General features: G+C 45.3%; 1 protein-coding gene and 1 long non-coding RNA gene across 22 annotated transcripts in view; one reads left to right on the forward strand and one right to left on the reverse strand.

Annotated features, from left to right (window-relative positions):
• Window positions 1-19,706, reverse strand: part of LOC142930199 (uncharacterized) — a 59,336-nt gene extending 39,630 nt beyond the window's left edge. Inside the window, exon 1 of the long non-coding RNA XR_012946259.1 lies at window positions 18,963-19,706. This is a non-coding gene — a long non-coding RNA (uncharacterized LOC142930199). The remainder of the gene's footprint in view (window positions 1-18,962) is intronic.
• The window catches only part of LOC116951355 (myelin transcription factor 1-like), a 291,238-nt gene that overhangs the window by 44,526 nt on the left and 222,170 nt on the right, over window positions 1-24,542 (forward strand). For all 21 annotated transcript variants that reach the window (XM_032970065.2, XM_032970058.2, XM_032969992.2 and 18 more), the window contains exon 3: window positions 23,873-23,987. In XM_032970065.2, the coding sequence (XP_032825956.1) occupies window positions 23,979-23,987 (9 nt within the window). In that variant the 5' untranslated portion in view covers window positions 23,873-23,978. The remainder of the gene's footprint in view (window positions 1-23,872; window positions 23,988-24,542) is intronic.

The raw sequence follows: 24,542 nt of genomic DNA on the forward strand, positions 1-24,542 counted from the left end.
TTACTCTCCTTGCCCAATCGGCCCAAGCCTTGCAGTCTTGAGGCAACTGGGTCACAACGTCCGCCACCACAGAACTTACACCGGGGGGCTAGCCTACACATGTGACCAATGCGATGGCTCCTCCTCCGCAGCTGGTACCCCGCTACGCGATAGACTGAAACAGATGGTGACCCTCACAGACCAAGCTATCGGACAATCTCCTGCCGAAGCTCCGGGAGGCCCGCCGCCGGACTCCATCCTGAAGACAGACGGCACCGGCGCGGTGGGGGGGGGGCGGGCTGGGGGGGGGGAGCGGGCTGGGGGTGGTGCCCACGTTCAAGAGAGTCCGGTTCAGGGCGGGTGGCCACCTCACTGCCATGGGGAACAATCAATCTCCTCGAGCTTGGGGCCTGGCGCTCCGCCACTTGCAGCGACAGACACGACGGGAAGTTGATCTTGATCCGCTGCGACAACACAACGGACTGTGGTCGCGGACTGAAGCCTGGGAGTTCCTGCGCCAGGCGGAGACCCCCACGCGTGGCACTCAGGGCGAGCCGCCTGGCGGGCACCGGGGACGTGGTGGGCGGACGCACTCAAGAAGCGGTCCGTTAGAATTGAGGCACTCGTTCCTCAAATGTGCGTTTGCGCCGAACCAAACATGTTCCTGCAATATATGAAGCTGCATTTTGAATCGCTAATGAGCTGTACGGAAATGATGTGTAGTTAAGAGAAGCCAGCTATGGCAGTTGGTTTTTTGGTATTTTTATACCAAGAAACATTAAAAGGCAATTTTCTTCAAATTTAATTTTACATCATTATCACTTAAGGGGGGAGTGATGGCACAGTGGTTAGCACAATACACTATAAACCCAGCTGAGTTCCGTTCCCCAGCCGTGGCTAACATCAGTGTCAAGTGTTATCTGCGCTGGTCCTTCGACATCCTTTCAGCAACCTAGAACTGACCAACGTGGTGAAGGACGGTCAAACAACTCGCAGGACTGACATGGCGTGGGGATGAAGGTATCCCCCAATGCCAAAGGGCTAACATTTTTTTTAATTTATATCTCCGCTTCTTTTCTTTATATTTTCGGCAATGACTCACCGTTTGTTAGGAAGTTTTTTTGTTGGCTGACCATCAAACAAAGACGGTCGCTGCATTGCACGGCGCTTTCAAATACATTTCTGCGTCCGCCTGCAATGCTCTTCCTTCTGACATTAGTAAACCACTGGAGCTTACACACTTTTAAATAGAGAATGAAAACTAATTTATTTACAAAGCTTTTTAATGTTTCGTTTGTTGTCCTTCCCCCGCACATCCGATTATCGCGGTTGGCTACGTACGATGCGAAAGAAGTTCAACATACATACAGCAAGGATAGGTGACGAGACGGTTATGTACCAGCAGACAGATCATGACCTGCAGGTTTTGCAAAAAATACCAGTTTGTCGATTCGTTTTTTGACAAACATTTTTTTTAAAAGAAAGACGATCACGTGGCTCCTGAAAGGGGAATATGCCCCACCAATGCCCATCGATAGTCGCCTAGTCGGGCAGGTGCCTTCTTCCAGAAGCAGAATGAATGTTTGCCTCCAGTCACAAACATCTGGTAGAATACAAACCGAGCAAATTAACATCAGATAACTTTATCAGAATCGTCAGTTAGACTGGAGGAATCCGATGAGCTACAAAGCTCCTTTTCACAGATATCCAGTATTTCACAGATGCACTTCTAATGCAAGGGCAATTCTGGATGTATCTTCTGCATGAGGAGCGTGAGAGAATGGGGCAAGAGAGAGAAGTGAGAGGGGTGAGGGCGGGCGCTGGCTGGAATCACGGCCTTCCTACTCGTTACCATTTATTATGGGGGAGCGGTGGTACGGCGGTTAGCACACTGCGTCATCAACCCGATGACCTCGGTTTGATTTCGGACATGGATAACGTCAGTGGGGAGTGATCTCACAGCCGGTTGTGCTCCTTCCTCGCCTTCTCCCTCACTAACACCTCGTGACCAGCGTGGTGTCGTACGGTCAGGCACAGCCGCAGGACCGTCACGGCGTGGGGGGGGGAGGCCTCCATCCAGCAGTGGGCTGACTGCAAGGATTCATACTCTTTGGTTTTTTCGGTAAAGTCACGTGGGTAATTTTTTTTATAAAATAAATGAATTACATTTTTTTACCTACGTGACTTTACCCAAAAAAACAAAGAGTATGATACTCTTGACTTATCAATGTACTTTGAGGTCTATATACAGACTGTATCAGTACAAACTGTATACGTGGTGCGTTTTTCTCGGTCATTATTCAAAATTGTAGTTGTACCCATGTCAGCTGTAACATGGCCACACCTTCAGTTGATTAAAATGATGGCTAGATTGTGCTATTTTGAATATGCTACATATTCAAAAATTGTTTGATATTGGCAGTGGTACCTAAGCAATAACATTGTGGCCTTCAAAGGAAAATATATAGGCATTGCTCCTTCCTCATATCACGTAAAATAGGTTCTTGTTATACGTTCATACTGGTGGGGGAAAAATATATATCCCACCATGCTTTACCCCTTCATTTCATAGGCATGCATGAGGTGATAATGCACGCATATGTGAATGGGTGATGGGGTTTGTCATCGGCGTGTTTGTGTCTTATTGGTAGTTTTCCTCGTTCCGGATTGAAACTAAAATAAAGTTATTCCCCTTCATCAGCCATACCTCAGTCTATCTCCATTTGTCTCGATTCTCCATTTGTCTTTCAGCTGTAAATAAAAGTCCACTCAACGCACTTAAAACAAAATCGTTCCCATCGTGGTGTCTCACGAATTTTAGGAGGAATTGGTGAAGCAACTACAAAAATCCGCAAGTAATTTGGGGATTATGGGAGTTTTTAGCTTTCTAAAAAAAATCCACAAGCTCGCAGATATTGAAATTCGTGTCCTCGCGGATTCGAGGACTTGCCAACAACCACTGGCCTTGCAGATTTATGATTCACGATTATTTGGAGGTGCACTGCCGTTTCAAAGAGAAAACACGTGTTAAACATTACATAAAACTGTGCTCTGAATTATATATTGTGTACAGTAATTGGAGCAAATATGTGCGTGTGTGGTGAATGGTCAAACAATATTGTACAATTTATAAATCATTATTACAAATATTTCCAGTGCAACTCTTTGCATGCTGAAATAGACACGTGTACAGCATGTTGATAGCCTTGATATTTGTTGTACCTAATGTACTGTAATAAATCTGGCTGGAAGCTGCCACTCATCATCGTAGCTTCATTACAGATATTCATTTGCATGCGCTACAGGCATTATAATTTTTTTTATGTTTGTTACCCTTCAATGTTGGAATCATTTTAATATTTCCAGCCCATTTTGTGTGGTTTTCAGAATGTATTTCAGATTTTTTTATGCGTTTGAATGTATTTTTTTAGGCTATCATTGGTGTTTTACATGCTTTTTGTGTAAAATATAAGGATATTGTAAAAATATGTTTAGGTTGTAATGTCAGTACAGTATTACAAATCCCATGTCTGGATTTCGCATTTTTGCTATGCTCGTTACAGACGTGATTTATATATATAAAAACTTTTCCATTGTACTGTCTACGTTTGTGCTTTGAAATGAATTTATTCAAACGTATAGTCTCATTAAGAAATATTTACAATGCTACATGATATATTTAGTATCATTTCATTCCTTCAAACCAAGGACATGGCCACTATTAATATGAACAATTTAATATTTTTTTTAGTTTCAAATTCGTAAATGCATATTTTATGTTGACTTGTGTGTATTTTCATCGTTGTATTTTTTTCCCATAGTGCACAAAAAATAAAACACGTTGCACACTACCTAACGTGGATGCATATATATTTTTGTTAAATACGGACTTTACACAGTTGCAGCCTCGTGCGTATTCCTGCGGCGTCTCCATCACTAATTGGCGCAGTGATAAATGTGCATCCTGAAACAGGAAATGTCACACAACACCCCGATCCCTTTGTTGCCATTCTACACGAGCGGGGAAATAAGAAATGCGACGTGAAAATTCCCAAAGAAGGTGTCAAAACGGCTGTACGCCCACCAAATCCTTATCATAAACGTTTTTTTTTAATGCAACGGGGAAAAAATATATGTATTCGCAAGCGTTAATGGCACGCGTACGCGCTGATGATATTTGCTCGACGGATTTATTTGCACCCCAATTGTTACTCCGACCGTATTGTGAAGAGAATAAGGTTGCCTCTGCTTGCAGCCCGCAATCCCAAACCCTCAAACAGTGCCAACATCACGTGGTGTCTGCAGACGGTCGCCCCCCTTAAAACCACCCACACACACACACAGCCCCCCCCCCCCGGCGGCTCTCGAGCCAACCTCAGCCACTACCCCTCGGCATCCTCCTCCTCCTCTTCCTCGCCATCCCCAACCCAACCCACCCACCCCTTCGACTGCCTTGCACCCCGCTGGGGACCGCAGATTACGTCAGGGCTGATCAGCGTCAGATGACTGGGCAAGCCATGCACGCGGAGCAGCACATGTCTCTTCCACGAGCCATTGATTTTTTTTGGGGCAAACCGTTTTTATATATGTGTACATTTTTATTTTATTCTTCGTCTTCCTTCCACTACCCCGGTTGCGGAAGCCACTGAAAATTTAATTGCAAAAATTCCATTTTGAAATTCTACGCCAGTGTTTTTGTGCCAAACGAAACCCGGTAGCGTCTTTATTTCACGGATTAGCGTTTTTCTATCCCCCCCCCCCCCCCCCGTAAATAATAAAATCCATAAATGGTGTACACGGAACGTATTGTAACTACGTGTATATACAGTACGTACGTCTATAAATAGTGTACACCGTGCACGCCGCACATACAACGCACATACAGTATTCACGACTGCAGTGGGTTCTTTAAATCCAGCACTGCCAATGTGGTTGGATGCTCGCCGTGGCACCGTGGGGTTTAGCGGGACTGGGCTTGCGATCCCGAGAGATCGCCACGGTTCCATCTTCCGGCGGGGCAGCTGATGAAACACGATGGTGGCGGGTTACTCAAAGAAGTCCCCCCGGCTCTGTCCATCCAGCAGTGTCGTCAAAAGGCTTCACCCGCACACAGTTAAGTCGACCGGCAGGCCATGTGCGGTGGGGAAAAGTGTGGGTATTCCCACCTCTGCCAAGTCGTCTGGTTAGCGTGGAAGAGTATGCAAACAAAAAAACCACGGCTCTCTAGAGCTCCTCCGGAGAGGGCCTCTCCACCAGCAGCAGTGGCGTGAGCAAGCAATTGCAGGGGCTGCACCTTCAACTTTGGCTGTGAACGTATTGAATGTACGACAGAGAAAAAAATATATATCCAAAATGGGGATGTGGAACGGTCGATGGATGGTGGTGGTGCAAGTGTTGTGGGCCTGGGAAGCATTGAATGAAAGCTCATCACAATTCTCTCCCTGTTCAGCCTGAAAGGACTTCAATCGAGCACTTGCTGCCACTATTTGTTTGATCATCTGCATCCTTCAATGCAGAAGAAACTTGTCCAAATGATTAGCCATTACAGTGGCCAACAACTTGAGGGAGGTGAAGAGACACCTGCGGAGAATCGTGGAGGACGCGACGGCGAGGAAGGTGGAGGGAGACAAAGCCAGGAGGCAGATGTGGCAAACGTGGAAGAGGGAGACACAAAACATGAGGGCAGACACGAAGATGACTGGAGACAAAGAAACATAAATTTGGACAATAACAGAGAAAATAAGAGTGAGAGGCGGAGATAAAATTAAACAAAACTTAGAGACCGATGGACAAACATGGAGGGAAAGCGAGAGGCGTGGAGACAGCCATGGATGCGCAGACACATGCGGAGTCTCGCACGTGTCAAGCGGACTCTCGACTACTGACGAGTGGGCCACAATTCATAGCGGTGACATAATATTGCGATCGCTGTGGCAGCAGACCCAATGTGACCACCTTGGTTTAACAACACGTGCAGTTTAAGCTGAAATTTGAAGGATTTTCTTTAGTTGTATCTTTTTCCCCCCCACTTCTATTCCGCGGCACATGATCTGAAGTTGAGAAAGCAACGGAAGTATATCGCCCCCACAACACAGAGAGAGTTACAGAGTGACTCTGAAAGTCCCCCCCTCTAAGTGATGCCTTCTAGACAATACGGCAGTGTCGGTCGGTGGCTCACGTATTTGGTGTCTCACGTATTTGGTGTCTCACGTATTTGGCGGCTCACGTATTTGGCGGCTAATGTATTTGGTGGCTCATGTATTTGGTGTCTCACGTATTTGGTGGCTCACGTATTTGGTGGCTCAGTAATTTGGCGGCTCACGTATTTGGCGGCTCACGTATTTGGCAGCTCGTGTATTTGGTGGCTAATGTATTCGGTGCGGAGGTGCTGGCGCTGTGGGAGCAGAGGGCACAATTAATAAATTTCAATTAATCAGTTATGCATCATTTTAACACTGCTATCCTTGCCAATGCCACCACCATGAACGCAATAATTCCGGCTATCCTCACCAACATCGTCGTGTCACTACTATCCTCATCACCACCAGAAGTAATGTTCTCACCACCTTCATCATCGTCATCCAATACCTACCAAACAATGTATATCATCATCAGCAAATGCATATCTCCATTATCATCATTATCGCCACTATCATCAATAACATCCTCGCCAGGCCAGGAAGCATTGTGAAGGAGCTAATGTAAACATTTTACAGCCCTTTCTGAATCCATTGCAAGATGAAGGCCTACCCCTGACTTGTCAATCATGGCGATTGCATGACCATACTTCACCACGTGATCACTGATATCGATAGCCGTGGCCAGTGATCACACTCACCACTGTTAACGGGCCACTGGGTTTCAACCCGGGTCACCAAGTTCCAATCATGGTGCTCTAACCACCGCAGGGCGGCTTCCCCCGATAGACTGCGTACAATCACGTTGACTCTTGCACACGCAATAGAACGCACCTACCGTGAGCTCGTCAACCGATGGTGCACCTCCATCGCACACACCGCCAATGGCGCAACGACACGCAGCGGCTTTGTGACGTCACGCGCGAGCAAAATTCCACGGAGTTCTGTTAGCAGCCGAGTGGCTGCAATTGGAGAATTAAATGTGGATCGTCCAACTGGTGAAGGAAGAGGCCTGTACTCGGAGGAGAAAAAAGTAGAAACGCGCGGCAGGGAGTGAGCGACCAAGGTGTAGCGCAAGTGCAGGGTTGTGATGGGAGATGTTTTTGTCTGCGGGTCGAAAATAATTAGGGCGGGAGCCGCTGAGTTGTTGGAAAAGTGCGTGGGAAGAGTGAGGAGAAAGCAAAAGGTGAAGTGGGTGGATTATAATGAGGGGAGAGCAAAAGGGCAACGCAGAACCTGCGTTTATATGAGGGCAACCTTGTTGTGAAAGCATGTCCGGTCGATCGCAACTTAACGCGGCAATTCATTTAAAACATCCGACTTCAGTCCTGAAACTTGTGCTCCGAATAGACCGCTGAGGGGAGGGAGTGAGGAAGGCAATCGTGATGATGATGGTGGCGGTGAGAGTGAGGACTACTAAGGGGAAGGAGGAGTGTGGTGGGTGTGGAAAAGCGGTGGTGGCAGAGGAACCGGAGACGAAAGAGCCTCGACCACTTTTGTCATTACGAAGATAACATCCCGAGGCAATGACCCACACTCGAGCAAGCAACCCAGAAGGGTTATTGTCAAAATAGGTGGCTTTTTACAATGTATTGTCACGAGGGAATTAGTTGTAATTACAAAAGAGGCTTACGTATTTTCATTATTTTCCTTTCACATCACTGCCAATGCTGGACTTGAAATATTAAAGGCGGGAAGAGGGTTGTTAAAGAGATGGAGAGCAGGTTCTGGAAATAAAAATTGCTATTGCGCGTGTGAAGTATACACCCATGTACATGGCCTCTTCTCCACAACGATACGGACAATGGCCCGATCGGATGAATTGCACGTGAGATTGGTTTCTAATGGGCCAGGACAGCCTCGTTTAGGGTTTGACAGTGGATCCTATATTCCAAGGGCTGTGACACATGCTGCATCTTGCGTGTCACATGTGCGACAGGGCATCATTCCCATAAAGCACGGGGATGTCTCTTACTGTCAACATAATGCCCAGATTGCTCAATATACTCGGACACCCTCTTTGTCTAACAATTATCTTATCTCAATCATTGCCACTGATGTTTATTTATGACTAGTAGCCAGCGGTGGACTTTGTCAGATTTCTATTCTCTTTGGCTTCACACTTCAAGGGAGGTGAATTACTTTGTTTTACGGACGAGACTTAAAGCAATGTGTGTTCCTGTAATAACGGAGATGCTACGGACCTCCTCAATGCAGACACCGCCGTTCAAGTTCGAGTTTTCAAGTTTATTTTGTTTAACCAGGTCAAAACTCAAGGTACAGACTCTCATTTTTCAGGAGTGACCTGGGGCATTAAGTTTGCCATCAGGGGGCGATGATTGCTGCTTGCATGTTTAATACCAACTAACAGTTTAACACGTATGCGTTCGTGACCAATTGTAAATGTTGTGGGTTTACTCTCCAACACACAGGTGTGCTGAAATAGTAACGCATTGGCACGTTTTGTTTACGTGATAAACCTTACTAACTGTCTGTATTGGGTGGTGGCGGGTTTAACGACACATTTGTTTACGCAATCTAACCCAAAAAACCTCGATTATGGACCGCTCGAGTCATTTTCAGAATCGGCAAATTTGGACCCCGACGCCTACTCTTGGGATCAGGGCATCTTTAGCACTCATTGTCAAACCGACGGCGGCGCGAGTTCTTACAGTGATCACACGCCGTGACAATGATCAGGGCTGGCCAGTGGATACGAACCGTGAAAGCTCTGCAACAAATTCCGAACGAACGCGCTAATGCTAGACCACATCACCGCCCCAGTCTGGCTAATGTTGGCCAGATAAGTCATGCAGAATCATTTAGTAATAAGGATAACCTTTAAACGATTGCAAGCTTTGATCAGGAACAATATACTTTATTACATAAACGAGTAATCTGATCAAACGTAGGTGCTATAAAATGCAACCTAATAGTAGCTTGCTCGTGAGGCTGAAGTTTGAGAATGTGATGTTCCATTTCCGCAATCTCAACAAACTACTGCAATAGACAAGAGACCAAGGCCGTTGATGCCACCACACCTCTCTCACCGCCGCTTTCTACCTTCCTCCAGATCCCACAGCTGCTTTGACAGTAAAAACACAGCGACCTCCATAATCTGCCCTCAAGAGTGTCCCACCATTCGGTCTTAGGTCTTCCCCTTGGTCACCATGCTCGCGGAGGCCACTCCAATGCCCGTCTCGGTAGCCGGCCCCCTCCTCTATCCTTCAACCACGTGGCCGACCCAGCATAACATTTTTGTCGGCAAATCGTATCGACAACTCTGACTTGGAATGTTGTCTTCCGGACTCCTGTCTTGCCACAAAATTCCTGGTATTCGTCTTGAGAAACCTGAGCTCAAAATGCGAGCAAACTTCAGTGTCTCTCACAAGCCACCCATTAGAGCGCATTTCATAACACCTCCGATTTCCCGTACCTCCGATTAGCACGGTTGACTACCTGAGGTGCGAAATAACTTTTCAACATACACACAGTTTGATCAAATTCCTCCACTGGAGCGCATTTCATAGCACCTACAGTTTGATCAAATTACTTATTTACTGCCCAAAGTCAAATGTCCGCAACTTCTTTTCAAGCTGCTTAGTGAGTCTCCAGATCTTGTGATCCCTACGGAAATGCAGGCGACACTCCCTCCCGCCTCAAATACCCATCTCCTCTATGCTCAAGATTCTGTCCGCCCGGCAGTGTAAGTGGGTGTGCCACAGCAGGTCGAGACGGGATGTTGTGCGTGGTGGGGTAAAGTGTAGACACTCCCAATGCTGCCACAATGCCGGGGGTCCAGCATGGGAGAGGCCACCTCCACGGGAGGTCTCTGGAGCCCCCGATTGCGGTACGCCCTTCAACCAGTGTCCACACTGTGGTGGTGCGAGCACGGCAATTGCAGGGCTGCACCTTTATAATGTTTGTATTACCCGTGTTGTTTCTGAAATCGAAGTACAGTACGTGCAATGTACCGTATTAGCGAAGTGTACAAAGACAAAGATTCCCCATATAGCGTTAACAGACTGTTGGGGGAAGTGCTGTTGGCGAGCACCTGTGAAAGCCGGCATGGTACACGAGGGGGTGGGTGGCCAGCACCACGCTTTGTCTCCCTAGTGGCGATGTTTACACACCACTCCACCAGGTACTCATGAGGCCCAGTCGACCTCGGGGAGAGATAATCGTCACTGGTGTTGGTGGCCGTGAGCGGGAATCGAACTCGGGTCGCCGGGTTCGTAGTGAAGTGAAGTGTATGCACCGTGTCGCCAGCATTAAACACAGTGGCAGTACGAATATGGAGGCAATCTGCATAGCGGTAGTCGGAGATGCCAAGACTCTGCAGCAAGGAACCTGATGGCAACAGAAATATGTAGATAGCCTGAGGAAAGAACCATTGGGAACATCAGTCTTGAGGTTCGTGCGGCAAGGTAATTCACCAGTCAGACAGGAAAAAATGAGCCATTTCAGAGGTATAGTACAGGTTCCACGATATTATCACAGCCATTGTAACAATATTGAATGATCTTATGGTATCGAACGCCGAAGGGATACATGACAGAACAAAGCTAGGCGGGCGACATCTGCAGCTATTCTTTAATAACCGATGACATTTAGAAGAGCAATATAAATACAATGACGCTTTCAAAATTAAAAATGCAATTAAGTAGCCGAGTATTTAACATGATTGACGTTTCACAGCAGAAACTTCAATAAAGTTAAATAAATATTGCAAAGTTGAAAGGGGCCTGTGATTTGTCGTAAGGGTTGGGTGGATGCAGACTATAAATGGTCGATAATGGTCTGGTAGACTTGTTTAAAGATTTTTTTCGAGCCAAACTGAATGTTTGACCAATTGGAAGAAAGATGCAATTATTTATTTTTACAGAAAAAGATCGGTTTGGAATAGGCCTATTCTCCAATGGGTTATTTTAAAATGTTTGCTTATTTCCTGAATTTTAACCAAGGAGACCTCTTTATGAGGAATGCAACACACATTTGTAACGGGAGCATGGGCAGAAACGTCTAAGCCTCTGGTAATATCAATAGAATGGAGGAATATTAATTCCTGCAGTCACGAAAGCTTTAAGTGAAGATTTAGAATGGAGGAAACCAGACGTTTACTCTCATGTGTTTTGATCTTTACACTTCTCGGTATCTATGAGTGCTACTTTGTGTGCAGAAAAAAGTTCTCCTGCATATAAACCGCAAAACACATGGTGAATGGCGTGCTTAATTTTACGAAAAGACTGGTTCACTCAAGTTTTTTGGAATCAAGAACATAGCTTAAAGTGAAAGTGGTATCCATAACAACAGCCATCCCACATACGAGAGCAGCAGCCCAAATCTTGTCTCATTAGGGTGTCTTAGTTTGGCACGTAGTCTTGGACAATTATGCTAAATATATATAAGCCTACTACAATAATCCTAAACCGGCTAAATAGCATTACAATGTATATATATATTTAGAAGCAAATAAATGCAATAACTACTCCCACTCAGCATGCGTTAATATAGCAAATTAATTGCAGCTTTTTTTAAGGCAGCCCAAATCTGCTGATGTTGGCTCTGCTTTGTATTGCATGCCGTTACGTCACGTGGTCATTACCAGCTGGGCGATTGGTTAACCCGGGGCACATGAACCTACGGCCTCATTGAAATTGGCCACCTTGTCGTCCAGTGGTGCTTGATGAGCATTGTGAACATCCGATGACGCTTTCATCACCACCACTACCACCACCATCATCATCATCAGCCAGGATCAATCCACTGTTGGATAAAGGCCCGCCCCCAAGCCGTTGCCATATTTCACGATCCTGCGATGTGACAATCCACCCGGGCAAGTTCCGTTTCCCTGGCTTGCCACTCTTGTCATCATTCTTGACCATCGGCCGCCGTTCCTTCCAGTGACATGTCCCCTTCCCTGGTGCCGCTTGGGTGTTCGAAACAGAACGACTGTGAACTTTGTGTACGTTCTCCGATCCACGAGAAAAAAAATTACGCCTCTCGACGTCATTTTACGATTGCGCATCGCTCCACGCTTCTTTGTGAAATTTTCCAGAGGTAAAACCGCCCGAAAACATCACGCCAAGACTACCTCGACAGACTTGGTAGCCTCCAGTCAAAACACGTGTGGTTCAACCTTGAGTTGAAACTTAACATTTTCCACATCTGCTCCACTCAGGAGTCTGCTCAACGTTGCACTTAACTCCAATTACGGTGTGATACTTATAATTACTGTCATTTTAATTAGATTTATGCAATATGCAGCATTCACATACACAGCAGAACTCCTCTCATCTGTAATGAGTGGCGATTGTCATCATTAAGAAAAATAACGGATGAAACGAATGTTAGTCTTTTGATCTGCCCAAACAATAAATATTCTTACAGTTTTCAACAAATCCATGTATTCACTTATCACAGATGACGGAATACATTTAGCCCTCGACTATACAGAAACTGGTATGAACAAATGGGTAACGTGCAAATGTTTCCGTTCTCAGGATTTCTCGATGTTTGGTGTGCAGCGCACAACAACGGATTCCGCTTTACTTGGTGTAAATCTATTTCAGACAACGCAAGTCGGTGCCTTAAACCAAAATTGTGCACACTAAAAAAACCGTGTACAATTTGTGCGTGTGCAAACTGGTTGGCCGGCGACGTCGCAAGTGGCGACGATGACCGACGGGTCAAGAAGAATAATAACAAAAGTTGCGTTCAAGAAATGGAACGCACCTGAGAGGCCACTGACCACGGAGATGGAGCAATGAATAGTAACTCGTGCGCTAGTTGGAGGCAGATTTTTTTTTGAGACATGGTGGCAGCTTGGAGAGGTCTTTGTCCAGCGGTGGATTGATCATAGCTGCTGATGATCAGCACTAACACCAACCCGTCAAACCAACAGCAGCGAGGGGTTGTCTGCCTCTTACGTATAATTCATCTTGCAGGAAAGTAGGCACCGTTTCTGCAATTAAATTCACGTTCAACATTATAGGCAATTAAGTCGTTTTTAACCCCCCTCCATCACACAGTGCAAAGGGGCAAGACCTGGCATGCTGCACGCACGCACGAAGGAGCGGGATGTGAACGTAGCTTCCATATTTAAAAGAGAATGCCACGCAGCGAGCTCTGTCTGCAAAAACCGAAGCCCTTGAACCCTCATCCTGGGAGATTGGCAACGTCGTGAGTAGAAGTCATCTGATAGTGATGGGATCCCTTACCGTAGAGTTAAAATGCCAAAGGCAGATTCAGCCCATTGGCCACCTATTAGATGGCGTCGGTATTCTGAGTATTTGTGGCATTACAAAAATATGAGCCAGCAGTAGGGCAGGAGCATCCACAGACATTGGGGGAGGAGAAGCCGCTGGTCAGTTGCCTGCAAGCAACCAACCACCAATTGCTATGTACGGTGCTGAAGAGGTTCAACATACATACATACATGAGCCCCAATAAGATGTACCATTGCACCTGTGATGTCAATTGGATTAACAAGATGCGTATAGTTCACTCGGGTACTGTGTTGGCTGTTAATAGTATCTGAGTAGAACCTGTATCTCCAAATTAGAGATCAATGTTGAGTGGAAGTAAGGATACTGCAACAAAGAAACAATATATTAAACAAGGAAGTTCCCAGGTTAATGTAAAGGTCAAAAGATTGACAGAGCACTTCTATGTGGGAATACTACCAAGTGAATTTAGCAATTAAATAATACGAATAGGGTTGTTTAAGATGCCAATGGACCTTTTGTAAGTTGTCAAACAGACAGCAGGAAGAAGGCGCATAGGGGATTCTCATTAGAGTCATAATACGATTGTAAAGTGTTACCAAGTCTCTGCCAGTGGGTAAACAGATAATAATTTATATAAAATTGAAGCATAGTGATGCACCATTGGTTGAAGCCTGTGCAAAAAACCTAGGCTGCATGAGACAACACAAAAAAAGAGTGGGAAGATGAATGGAGTGTTTCCTGGATGAAGCCCGGGCTTGGCTGGTGGCCTCCTGATTCAGTCGCAGCCACACGAGGGGACATGCGTTGTATGTTACCCACCGATGAAACGGAATGATGAGCGCAGCTCACATGCGGGAGCTATTTGGGCTGTTGCATCGTGTGGTACTGTGAGCAAAGGTGATGGATTGGGGAGGCCTTCATCCAGCGGTGTATATTGGCGATCATAATTGAGATTTTTTTTTAAGTTCACTCGTAATTAGAAAATGTTTCGAAATGCAATACACATTTGAATAGATCTTAAATTGGGCAATGCATAATTGTATACCTAAAGCCATAGCATCGCCTACACGTTTATAACAATGTAAAACCAAGTAACTGCTTACTGATCACTGCATAGCATGGACATGCACCAACATATATCTCAGACTTGCTTCAGAAGATATGAACCATAATGTGTGCAAGGAGGCCTGTAGATAATGCTCTAAAACAAATATCTACTTGTAACAATTTGGCAAGCCACAATCTCTGTGCTAGGGCAGTGGCAATTGTCTATCTTAATACTGTTAATTCAATAATGGCTGAACACAATATTACGAAGATAATATCCGAATTCATCTCTTATTTAATAGGTTTGAGCATATTGGTTAAGGTGCATTGTAAATGAAAGATAATATATCATATTATTGTGGGCTTGTATAAGTTATTACTTATGTAAAAGGAATGTATACGTTTGATGAGCGAACGCAAAATTATCAACTTTAAGTGGAAGCAATTAACCCTTAACTGCCCAAGCAAGCAAAGCACATACCGAAGAATATATATTTTTAAACGACTGTACAGTAAATTTTGATTTAAAGCTTTCGTGACTGCAGTGATTCATATTCTTGGTTCTTTAGGTAAAGTCACGTTGAAGGGAAACAATAAAATATAGTCCAATGAGGCCCAGGATTCATTCTGAAAAGATCAGATTATTGGGAGCAGATTTTGTTAACTTAGTATACTGTATAAACAACAAGCAATTATTTTATTTAAAAAAAACTAAAAATACATGTTTACTATTTTTTAGTTCTCAGTAAAACAGCCAAAAAGTACCGTAGAAAGCGTTGTCTTTCTATTGAAGCGCGAGATAGTTTTAAAATGGCGGCAGGTGTTTTACAATAAAATGGCCGCGGTGAAGGTGTCTGGGGCACAGCCCAGTAAAGCCCAGTCCCAGCGCCCCGTAATTCCAGGGTTCTCAAGGGGCTCCGCTCTGTTTAGATACCTGGTTGAGATTGGCGGCCAGTACTTGATCTTTTTTGTTCTAGTTGTAGTCGGTGCGTCCTCTCATGCTTGCTCTCCTGTCATATTTGGATAGTGCTTGGGCAGTCCTCATTGGGAAAAGAGGCCTCTTATTTAAGATTTACGATTCTAAAAAAGAACGCATGAGAGTAAAGCATGCTAGGAACTAGAGAGTCCGAGTTAGCTTTAGATCACTTACGCACTTCAAGATACTTTCATTTTACGATCCTTGCCAGTAGGTTTTATTCGTGAAGCACCAGGAGAGAAAATGTAAACACTGCTTACAAAGACTTCAAATATATCTTAACAGTAATATCATCAGAGAAGCCAATTAACTTGTTTACTGCGTTACTAAAAAAAAACTCCTTCAGGATACCTATAATTTCTCTATAGGACAACTACCATAGACTTACTCACAAAGTAGAGTTTATATTTTATTGACCCCGAGAGACAATGGAAATTTGAACAAATAACCAAAAATCAAGTGCTGTGTATAATGCACCAGCTGGATGGCTAACTGTATTAAATACTAGACATTTCCCATTTTATGAGATTATTTAATTTGACTGCCACCGAGTGGCTCACGCATATATTGTTCTTCTGGCATTTACTGATAAGTAATCCAAGATGGTTGAATTGCCCAAGAGACAGAGTCCACAGTCCACGTGTCAGATTGATTTGTTTTATCATTCAAAGCACCAGGTTCATGAATGCAGAGGATTACATAGCTTTATTTTCTTTAAATGCTGTGAGTTATCATCTGTGAAAGAAATTATCTGTCTTTACAGACCTGGTATGGCTCGGGTTGAGTGTGGACACAGCGATGGTTGTGAGTAGGCCATGCTCGATAGCTATTATTAGTATGCTTGTTCACCCAGCAAAGCCTCACTTGACTCATTTTCAGGAGGGTCCTGCCAAGTTTTCACATTAGGGGTAATGATTTCTAACGTATGATCCCTATTAAATGATTTGCGGGTAATTTGTCAAATTCGGATGACTCAAGCACACCATGGTTTTCTCCTGCGAATGACGTCTAAGGGATATTTAAGGGCCATCGTGTAGCAGACAAGATGTGCTATTCTTAATACACCTGCACGCACTCCCATTCCCCGTTAACGCCGGCCGCCATACAGTGTATATATATAGGCGCCAGTAGCCAAACATCTCGCAAGATCTGAACATGTGCATATTAAAATGGCGGCGCTTCCGCTCTATTGTGACGCGCCACCATCTCTTTGGCTATTGGTTGCTATAGGATCCCACTGTCAACCGATTGGTCCTCCTGTGATCCGCCCCTCCAACAGACTAAATTTTCTTCCTCATGTTTATAGGGCGTGCACGGCGGCGTGACGTTAACTCCCGCGGCTTGGTATACACAAGTTCGTAGGTTCGATGTCGACACTGACGACTGTCTATTTGGAGTTTGCATGTTCTCCCCGTGGTCGCGTTAAATTTTTCTCCCAAGCCCTCCGGTTTTCGCCACCACATTTATAATCAACGTGCGTCTCGTGTGCATATTTGGCTGCAATAAATGTCTGCATCGTAAGGCACTTCTCATTGAGCTATCATTTGTGGCCAGATACCTCCTGAAAAATAGCTACGTAGCTCACTGGGCCTTACCTGGTAAAAAAAAAAAGTTGAGTTTTGACATCTTTCCCCTGATTGGATGGAATTTTCTATCTTCGTCATTTAATAAAATTCCTCACTGCCTCGCCTCGGCACCTCTTAGCTCACAAACAACCTTCTTAGCCGTTCACACGCGACCTTCCTCCCCACGCCAGCGAAAACACGCAGACACCGCACAATGACAACCGAACATCAGCCCCTCATTCACATTATCATCTCAAACACCACCCTTACCATCGCAATTCAACCCTATAACTTGGTCACAACAGAAGCGAGGGTTGATGAAACATTGGCAACATCATGGGACCTACTTTGCCAGTCACAAAATATAATAGGGATTTTTTACCCTTTTTTCTGGAAACAAAAACCTTTCACAAGGAAGCATGTCTGCATTAACCACAATACTTGTGGTCAGAATGCAAACAAAAACACACTCTGATAATATATGCATTTTCTTGGTTCTTTTGGTAAAGTCACATTGAAGGGAAATAATACAATATATAGACAGAGGTTCTTTGCAAGCCATCTGGCTACCTTGAGAGATTCGTTCATGTGGCTATCCACATATACAGAGACAATTTCAACCGAGAAAATGGATTCTGGCTTAGCAATCATTGGAAGGATTTGATAAACCATTTCGGGTCTTAATTGATTGTTCATGCTTACGGTGGCTTTCAGACAGCATATTAATTTTTCGTCTCCCCCCTCCTCTTTTCCGAACATAGATGGACTCGTCCATCTAAACAGTCAAATCGCTGCCCGTGGTGCTAACGGTTTTTAAAAATAAATAAATACAAACCGCCACTTCTTGCAAATGTTCTTGCCGTTGGTTTTCACACCTGATGATGACTGTTTGTGTTACAGTCGAAACGTCGTGAGAATTTTATTGTTTTATATATATTTTATTATTTTATTGTTTAGCTTCAACGTGACTTTACCGAAAGAACCAAGAATATGAATCACTGCAGTCACGAAAGCTTTAAATCAAAATGTAATATATGCATTGTCTTTGAAACTGATTGGTCCACACCAGAGACCAGAGGACGCCAAAAGGCGTATTCTGACCACAAGCAATGTGGTTAATGAAGACATGATTCCTTGTAAAAGGTTTTTTATGTTGCCAGAAAAAAGGGTAAAAAAAACCTATTCTCAATCATACGCAAGTTGTCAAACTCACTTCCCGTTCAGCATCGAGGTGCCATGCCCTAGCTCCTCAGAATGCGGCAGTGTGGACTAATCCCCGTCTGTTCCACCAGTAATTGATCATGTTGTCCCCTCTGTGCGTGGGGTTTCTCCAGGTGCTCCGGTTTCCTCACGTACAGTATATAAGCACTCAACTAATTTATTGGCTTAAAAACATATTTTAATCTATGCGTCTCTGTGTTTGCAGAATGTGCAAAGGCCCTTCATCACAGCACACACACATCAGTAGCAAAGGAGAGATGCTCTTTCCAAATTGTGGGCCTGTCTCTCCATTAATGACCACTGTTGACTTGCCGAATGAGTATGTATTTTTATTGACCCCCGAGAATAATAGGGAATGCCACTAACAAGCCTACCAAATAAATCGGGTGCTCAGACCACAGCACCCTATGGACCAGATAACATAAACACTGTGTTTATCTGCATACAATCAACTCTAGATTGTTAAGGATCATTGGGAGTGAGTTGCTTGGATAAAAAAAATACGGACAATGTAAATTAGGCTTAATAAAGTATCTATTACCTACATAGAATATATCGGTTGTTTTTCATTGCTTCTTAAAGTTATTGGTTTACTTGCCTACATGTCCGCGGTCTCGTGGGCTGGAGAGCAAAGCCCCAAATGCTTTTGAATACATGACACGATCATTAAAATACGCGTTAAACGCATTTATTCGACTCTAAATGCGATAAAGTGCGCTAAAATAACGATAACTTTGAACAGTGTCAGTACCATGTGTTGTGTATGTTGTGCACTGTGTGGTGTAGTAATTTACAGTACAGTACTCACCAATTAATCGTGCTGCCCTCACAAGAAAACAATAATCCCGAGCGTCGAGTGGCAAAAACAACGCCTCGCTAGGCATTCTATTGCTGGACTATCACCAGCACGGCTGCAATACAGTACGCTGTACAATACTCCGAAAACACGTGGCAAATACAGTTGGGTGGGGGGGGAGGACCACGTGGTATCACTGTGAGACCACGTGCTCTCACGGGGCAGTCACGTGCTCTCACGGGGCAACCACGTGCTCTAGAGGGGCAACCACGTGCTCTCACGGGGCAACCACGTGCTCTAGAGGGGCAACCACGTGCTCTAGAGGGGCAACCACGTGCTCTAGAGGGGCAACCACGTGCTCTCACAGGTGGGGCCGCGTGCTCTCGCAAATTTAAACATTTGGAGATAATTTAACAAATTTGGACCATGACGGCAAGCACAAAATGGCCGGCTCTTGCGTTTGACGTCACGTGATCTTCAACGTCCACTCGGAGGCAGAATGCGTATGTTGCTCGCTGTATTTGTGATTATTACAGCCGCAGTATACTAAGGGGAATCCGACGAGCTGTGAAGCTCTTTTTCACAATGTCCAGTGGGGGCAGGTCAGAAAGTTACAACAGCAAACAATAGAAAAACACGATGGGGGCGCAAAGTAGAGGAGGCGTGATACTCAGGGCGGCCCCCAGATTCGAACCGTGAGCCCTCTGAAACGAGCGGGGGGAACGCGCTGCCGTCACGTGACCGCCCCAATCACTGTCACCCCTCCCCCTGCTCACGCCCCATTAGCCCTCCCCCCCTCCACCCCGACCCCCCACCGCTTCACACCCCAACCCCCCTCATGCTGTTAGCGCCCGGCACCCCCCTCCACCCCAACCCCCCACCGCCTCGCGCTCACCCCCCCCCCATTCCCCCGCGCACGCTGCTAGCGGCGTTGCCCCCTCCACCCCCCCCCTCTTCCCCCCACTCACACCGCGCTGTGAGCGCGTGCTTACCCCCCACCGCCTCGCGCTCACCCCTCCCTCCCTCCCTCGGACTCGGCGTCGCCGCTGAAGCTTTGGGAATGCAAAGTGGCGTAGCCACTTAGCGGTCGCCGGCACGGATTTGTGGCGCACGTGAGGGACGCCTCGAGGTGTCTGCGGACAGACGCCTCGAGGTGTCCACGGACAGACCCCTCGAGGTGTCCACGGACAGACCCCTCGAGGTGTCCGCGGACAGACGCCTCGAGGTGTCCACGGACAGACCCCTCGAGGTGTCCGCGGACAGACGCCTCGAGGTGTCCACGGACAGACGCCTCGAGGTGTCCGCGGACAGACCCCTCGAGGTGTCCACGGACAGACGCCTGGAGGTGTCCACGGACAGACCCCTCGAGGTGTCCGCGGACAGACACCTCGAGGTGTCCACGGACAGACGCCTCGAGGTGTCCGCGGACAGACCCCTCGAGGTGTCCACGGACAGACCCCTCGAGGTGTCCACGGACAGACCCCTCGAGGTGTCCACGGACAGACGCCTCGAGGTGTCCACGGACAGACGCCTCGAGGTGTCCACGGACAGACGCCTCGAGGTGTCCGCGGACAGACGCCTCGAGGTGTCTGTCCGCAGACAGACGCCTCGAGGTGTCCGCGGACAGACCCCTCGAGGTGTCCGCGGACAGACCCCTCGAGGTGTCCGCGGACAGACCCCTCGGACAGACGCCTCGAGGTGTCCGCAGACAGACGCCTCGAGGTGTCTGCGGACAGACGCCTCGAGGTGTCCGCAGACAGACACCTCGAGGTGTCTGCGGACAGACGCCTCGAGGTGTCTGCGGACAGACGCGCACTCAAGAGACACAGTCTCGGGCGGGTATCCCAGCGCGTGCAATACGCGGCGTCACACGTATCGCGTTAACTGTGAAGGGAAAAGCGTGCATACGCATGGATTATGTAACGCTTTTTAAAAAAAATGCGTTTTTCATCGGAAGTACGTACAACAAATAGCGATCATATTTACAAGTGCTGTAGTACCCAACCCCCGTTGCATGAATGCTTAAGAGTTGGAAAGCGTTTTTAAGTATCACACCTCCACGTGTATGAATGTCACACATTGGATATTCACAGTGAATTATCGGGGGACGGCTGCGTCCCGAATGGCAATGTCATTGTTGCTTGGCTGGGCCTATGAACTTCCAACACTTGAGAACCCAACGACTGGACATGTGTGATTAAAGAGCTTTATAGCTCATCGGATTCCTCCAGTCCAAATAAATATTTTGACTCTTGACAGTCATGATTTCCCAGATTCAACGCCTGGATGGATCTCCACACCAATGCTTGCCTGGCTAAATCCTAAACGAATGTTGGCCACCTGGCCACAACTCGGCGGTCGTTTCAATCGTGATGGCATCGTCCTGTTAGACATGGGCATTATCCAGGGTGTCGGCCATTCCACTGCAGTTTCCTATGTTTTCATGCAACGAATGGTAATGGAGTTTAAGAAGATATTGGGCACTGTACACAAAATACAAATGGGGTTTTCTTTGTGTGTGGGAGGCATTTAAATTAATTGCCCATTAAGAACAAAATCACCTCTTAGGCAGATTAGCTCAAGGGCTCTTGGTAGGAACCACTTTTGCTTCTCTTGAGTCACACAATCTGGTGCTTTGCAGGAACTCTAGCTGTGCCCGTTCACTGCATACTTTCCTACAGCCATATCCTCTTATAACGATGCTATTGGGAATGCAGCAAACTTTCGTCATATCGTAATAAAATGGAGCCCACCAAAATGAACACAAATAAAAAAAAGCATAGATATGTGCAGTCCTCTCAATATAGCAGTGAAATTTACCAGAATAGCACTTTAGTCCAATTTACTTGCGTTTTATCGTATCAAACTTCAAAAACAATATCGCTGCCAACAACAGTTACATTAACTCCCAATGCATTTGCAAGTAGAGACACAGATGAAAGACTACACGTTGTACCTGGGCTTGGACTCATAAGCATTATCGGTGTTGTTTTAATTCACTCTCTTCAGACAAATCTACAATAACTTTTTCATAATCGAACAAGTTATGAATGAGTGACTCAAGTGCCTAATTGCCTATGCTGGAGCACTCTGCCATCACTGCTTCGACCATGGGTTGGAATTATGCCACCCACCCAAGATGATTAAGATTACAGGATTAAAGATATGTTGTTGGAAGATGGTCTAATCCAAGCGACCATTGACCCATCAAAAAACACCACAGTGCAAATTTTGTTTGAAGATGTCAGGCTTTGACTGCGTTGGGAGGGATTTTCCCGCACAGCCACGATGTCAATTGTTGACTCGTACAGGACAAACACAGTCTGGAGGTCATAGTAAGGTACAGAAGATACAGGATATCAAAGGTCTGATGTCCCTTTCAGGCCATTTTGAATTACACAACAATTTCCTCCTCGGTTCTTTGAAATAACGACTGGTCTACAGGAGTAATGCAGTCTGGAGGTCACGTTCAGGAGCTGCAGCGACACTTATTTACAGAAAGTTAAGATATCAGTGGTTGTAAAAACTGAGATTTGTCAATTTATCCCTCCAAGATTGTAGTTATTAAAAAATGTGTTACAAAATTTTGACCAATTTTGCATGGAAAAAAACATGCATTTTGCATAACTGATATAATCAGATACTGCAATGATAAAAAACACAACATTTGAAGTCCTATGGGGTTATTGATTTATTTTAAATGTGCTGTAATTAATTAGGACTCTGACTAAAAATGTGTAATGCTGAATGGCAAAAAATGCATGGGTTTAGAAGACTATGCCCATATGTTTTCCAATTTAAGCACAGTATTTGCACAATGCCTCACCACCATATCATGTTTTAGAGAATTAATGAGACGATGACAGAACAAGATGTGTCAGTTATTAGCTCAGAAATTGTTAGTTTGTCCGTTCGTTTTTTTAGCTGATTCAAATTAAATTGTGTTTTAATGTGTGCTGCTGCTAAACAAATGCTTCATAAGGCCAGGTTTATTTTAAGAATCTTAATAGTGTTTTCTGTTGTGATTTCATGATATTTGCATTTGCCTGTTTGGGACTCGTTTTACTGAACGGGGGGGGGGGGGGGCAGTGGGAGTGGACTTACATTTTGAACTCCCTTACTACTCTCCTGTCCCAGAACAGATATAATAAGCAGACCTCACGAATATCGCTTATCCAATGCATGGAGCAAGCAGTAGCGGCGCTCATTACGTTTTCTCGTGCGCGTCACGTACGAGTGAACGTCACTCCGTTTAAAATCCCATCGTCCCTAACCCCCCGGTCCATCTCGGAGCACCATTAATCTCACGCAGCATGCTGGCTACTTTCTCACACACATTGTACGTCTTGCAACGAGAGAGGTTTGCACTGTGACTGCAGTAGAGGGCGAACGTTTGCTCTTGTGGACACGCTATGACTGCAGAGAGATTCAGTGGGCATGTTGTTTTATTTATAACGACTCATTGCCATGTGTTACCATTATGACTGTGATGGTCACATGGTAGTTGCAAGATCTTGCGGAGTGAAGAAAGTGCTGGAAAGGTGTGGTGGCACCAATAGCTTTGGTTATGATGACATCCTGATCTTGATTTCAAAATGTCCCCACCAAATGTACCGAAATCACATTACTCCTACGTACAGATACAATTTGATTCCCGAAAACTCATCCCAGTACAGTTCATACTGTGATCATAATTTACACAAATGCCCAAACTTATCAAAATGGTCTTAATATTGATATTTAACTTGAAATTTCTCACTTTCTCATCTCACATTTGTCAGCTTTGCAAAGTCCTCCTTCAAAAGCTAAGACCATCTCCAGTCTACCGCTAATTTCCGTGGTATTTTTGATCTAGTACAGTAAACCCCCAAAGGTAGCGTATCGTACTAAACGGTAAATTGCATTGTTGGTTTGTTTTGCAGACACGAGGATTGCAGCACTCAACTGCAACGGACCTCTGAGTCTCCGACTGCTCGAGATCACGATGCGGGATCAAGCGTTGAGTCTACTACTCGCCAAGGCAGACACATGTTAATGGTACAACATCAATCCCCACGCTGCCAATAAAACAGACAACTACACAGTTAACACAGCCCCATTGTGCCCGTGCCAACAACTTCAGCCAGGACCACAAAAAGTATTTTTTTGGGTCACTCCTTTCCAACGTTTGTGGTAGGTTTACTAAAAATTTACCTTCAGTAATTCTTATTTGCTTCTTTAAACTTCCATGTTATTACATAATTACATGATAAACGCATGGATTGCAGGATAAACTCTTCGAATTACAATTGTTACGTTGAATTCTGTATATATGTTTACGTGCACAAACATTGTAACAAAAAAACAGTTCAGTTACAGAGTGGTCGTGTTCTTCATATCTCATACATAACAAAAAAACGCATTACATTACGCGTTTGGCAGAAGTATTAAAACCCTTTTTTGATAAGGTTACGTTTTAAAACACCTCATGCTGCACTACAGTACTCATATGTCCTGTCCCAGTAAACGTGGAACGTTGGGCCTACGTTAGTCCAACGATTTAAACCACGTGCCAACATTGGTGCATGTTTTATTGGAGTCTTATGCGTGAAT

The sequence above is a fragment of the Petromyzon marinus genome, chromosome 3 (genome assembly GCF_048934315.1).
Source record: "Petromyzon marinus isolate PM22_M1 ecotype Great Lakes invasive population chromosome 3, UKy_Petmar_22M1.pri1.0, whole genome shotgun sequence".
Classification (NCBI taxonomy): Eukaryota; Metazoa; Chordata; class Hyperoartia; order Petromyzontiformes; family Petromyzontidae; genus Petromyzon; species Petromyzon marinus.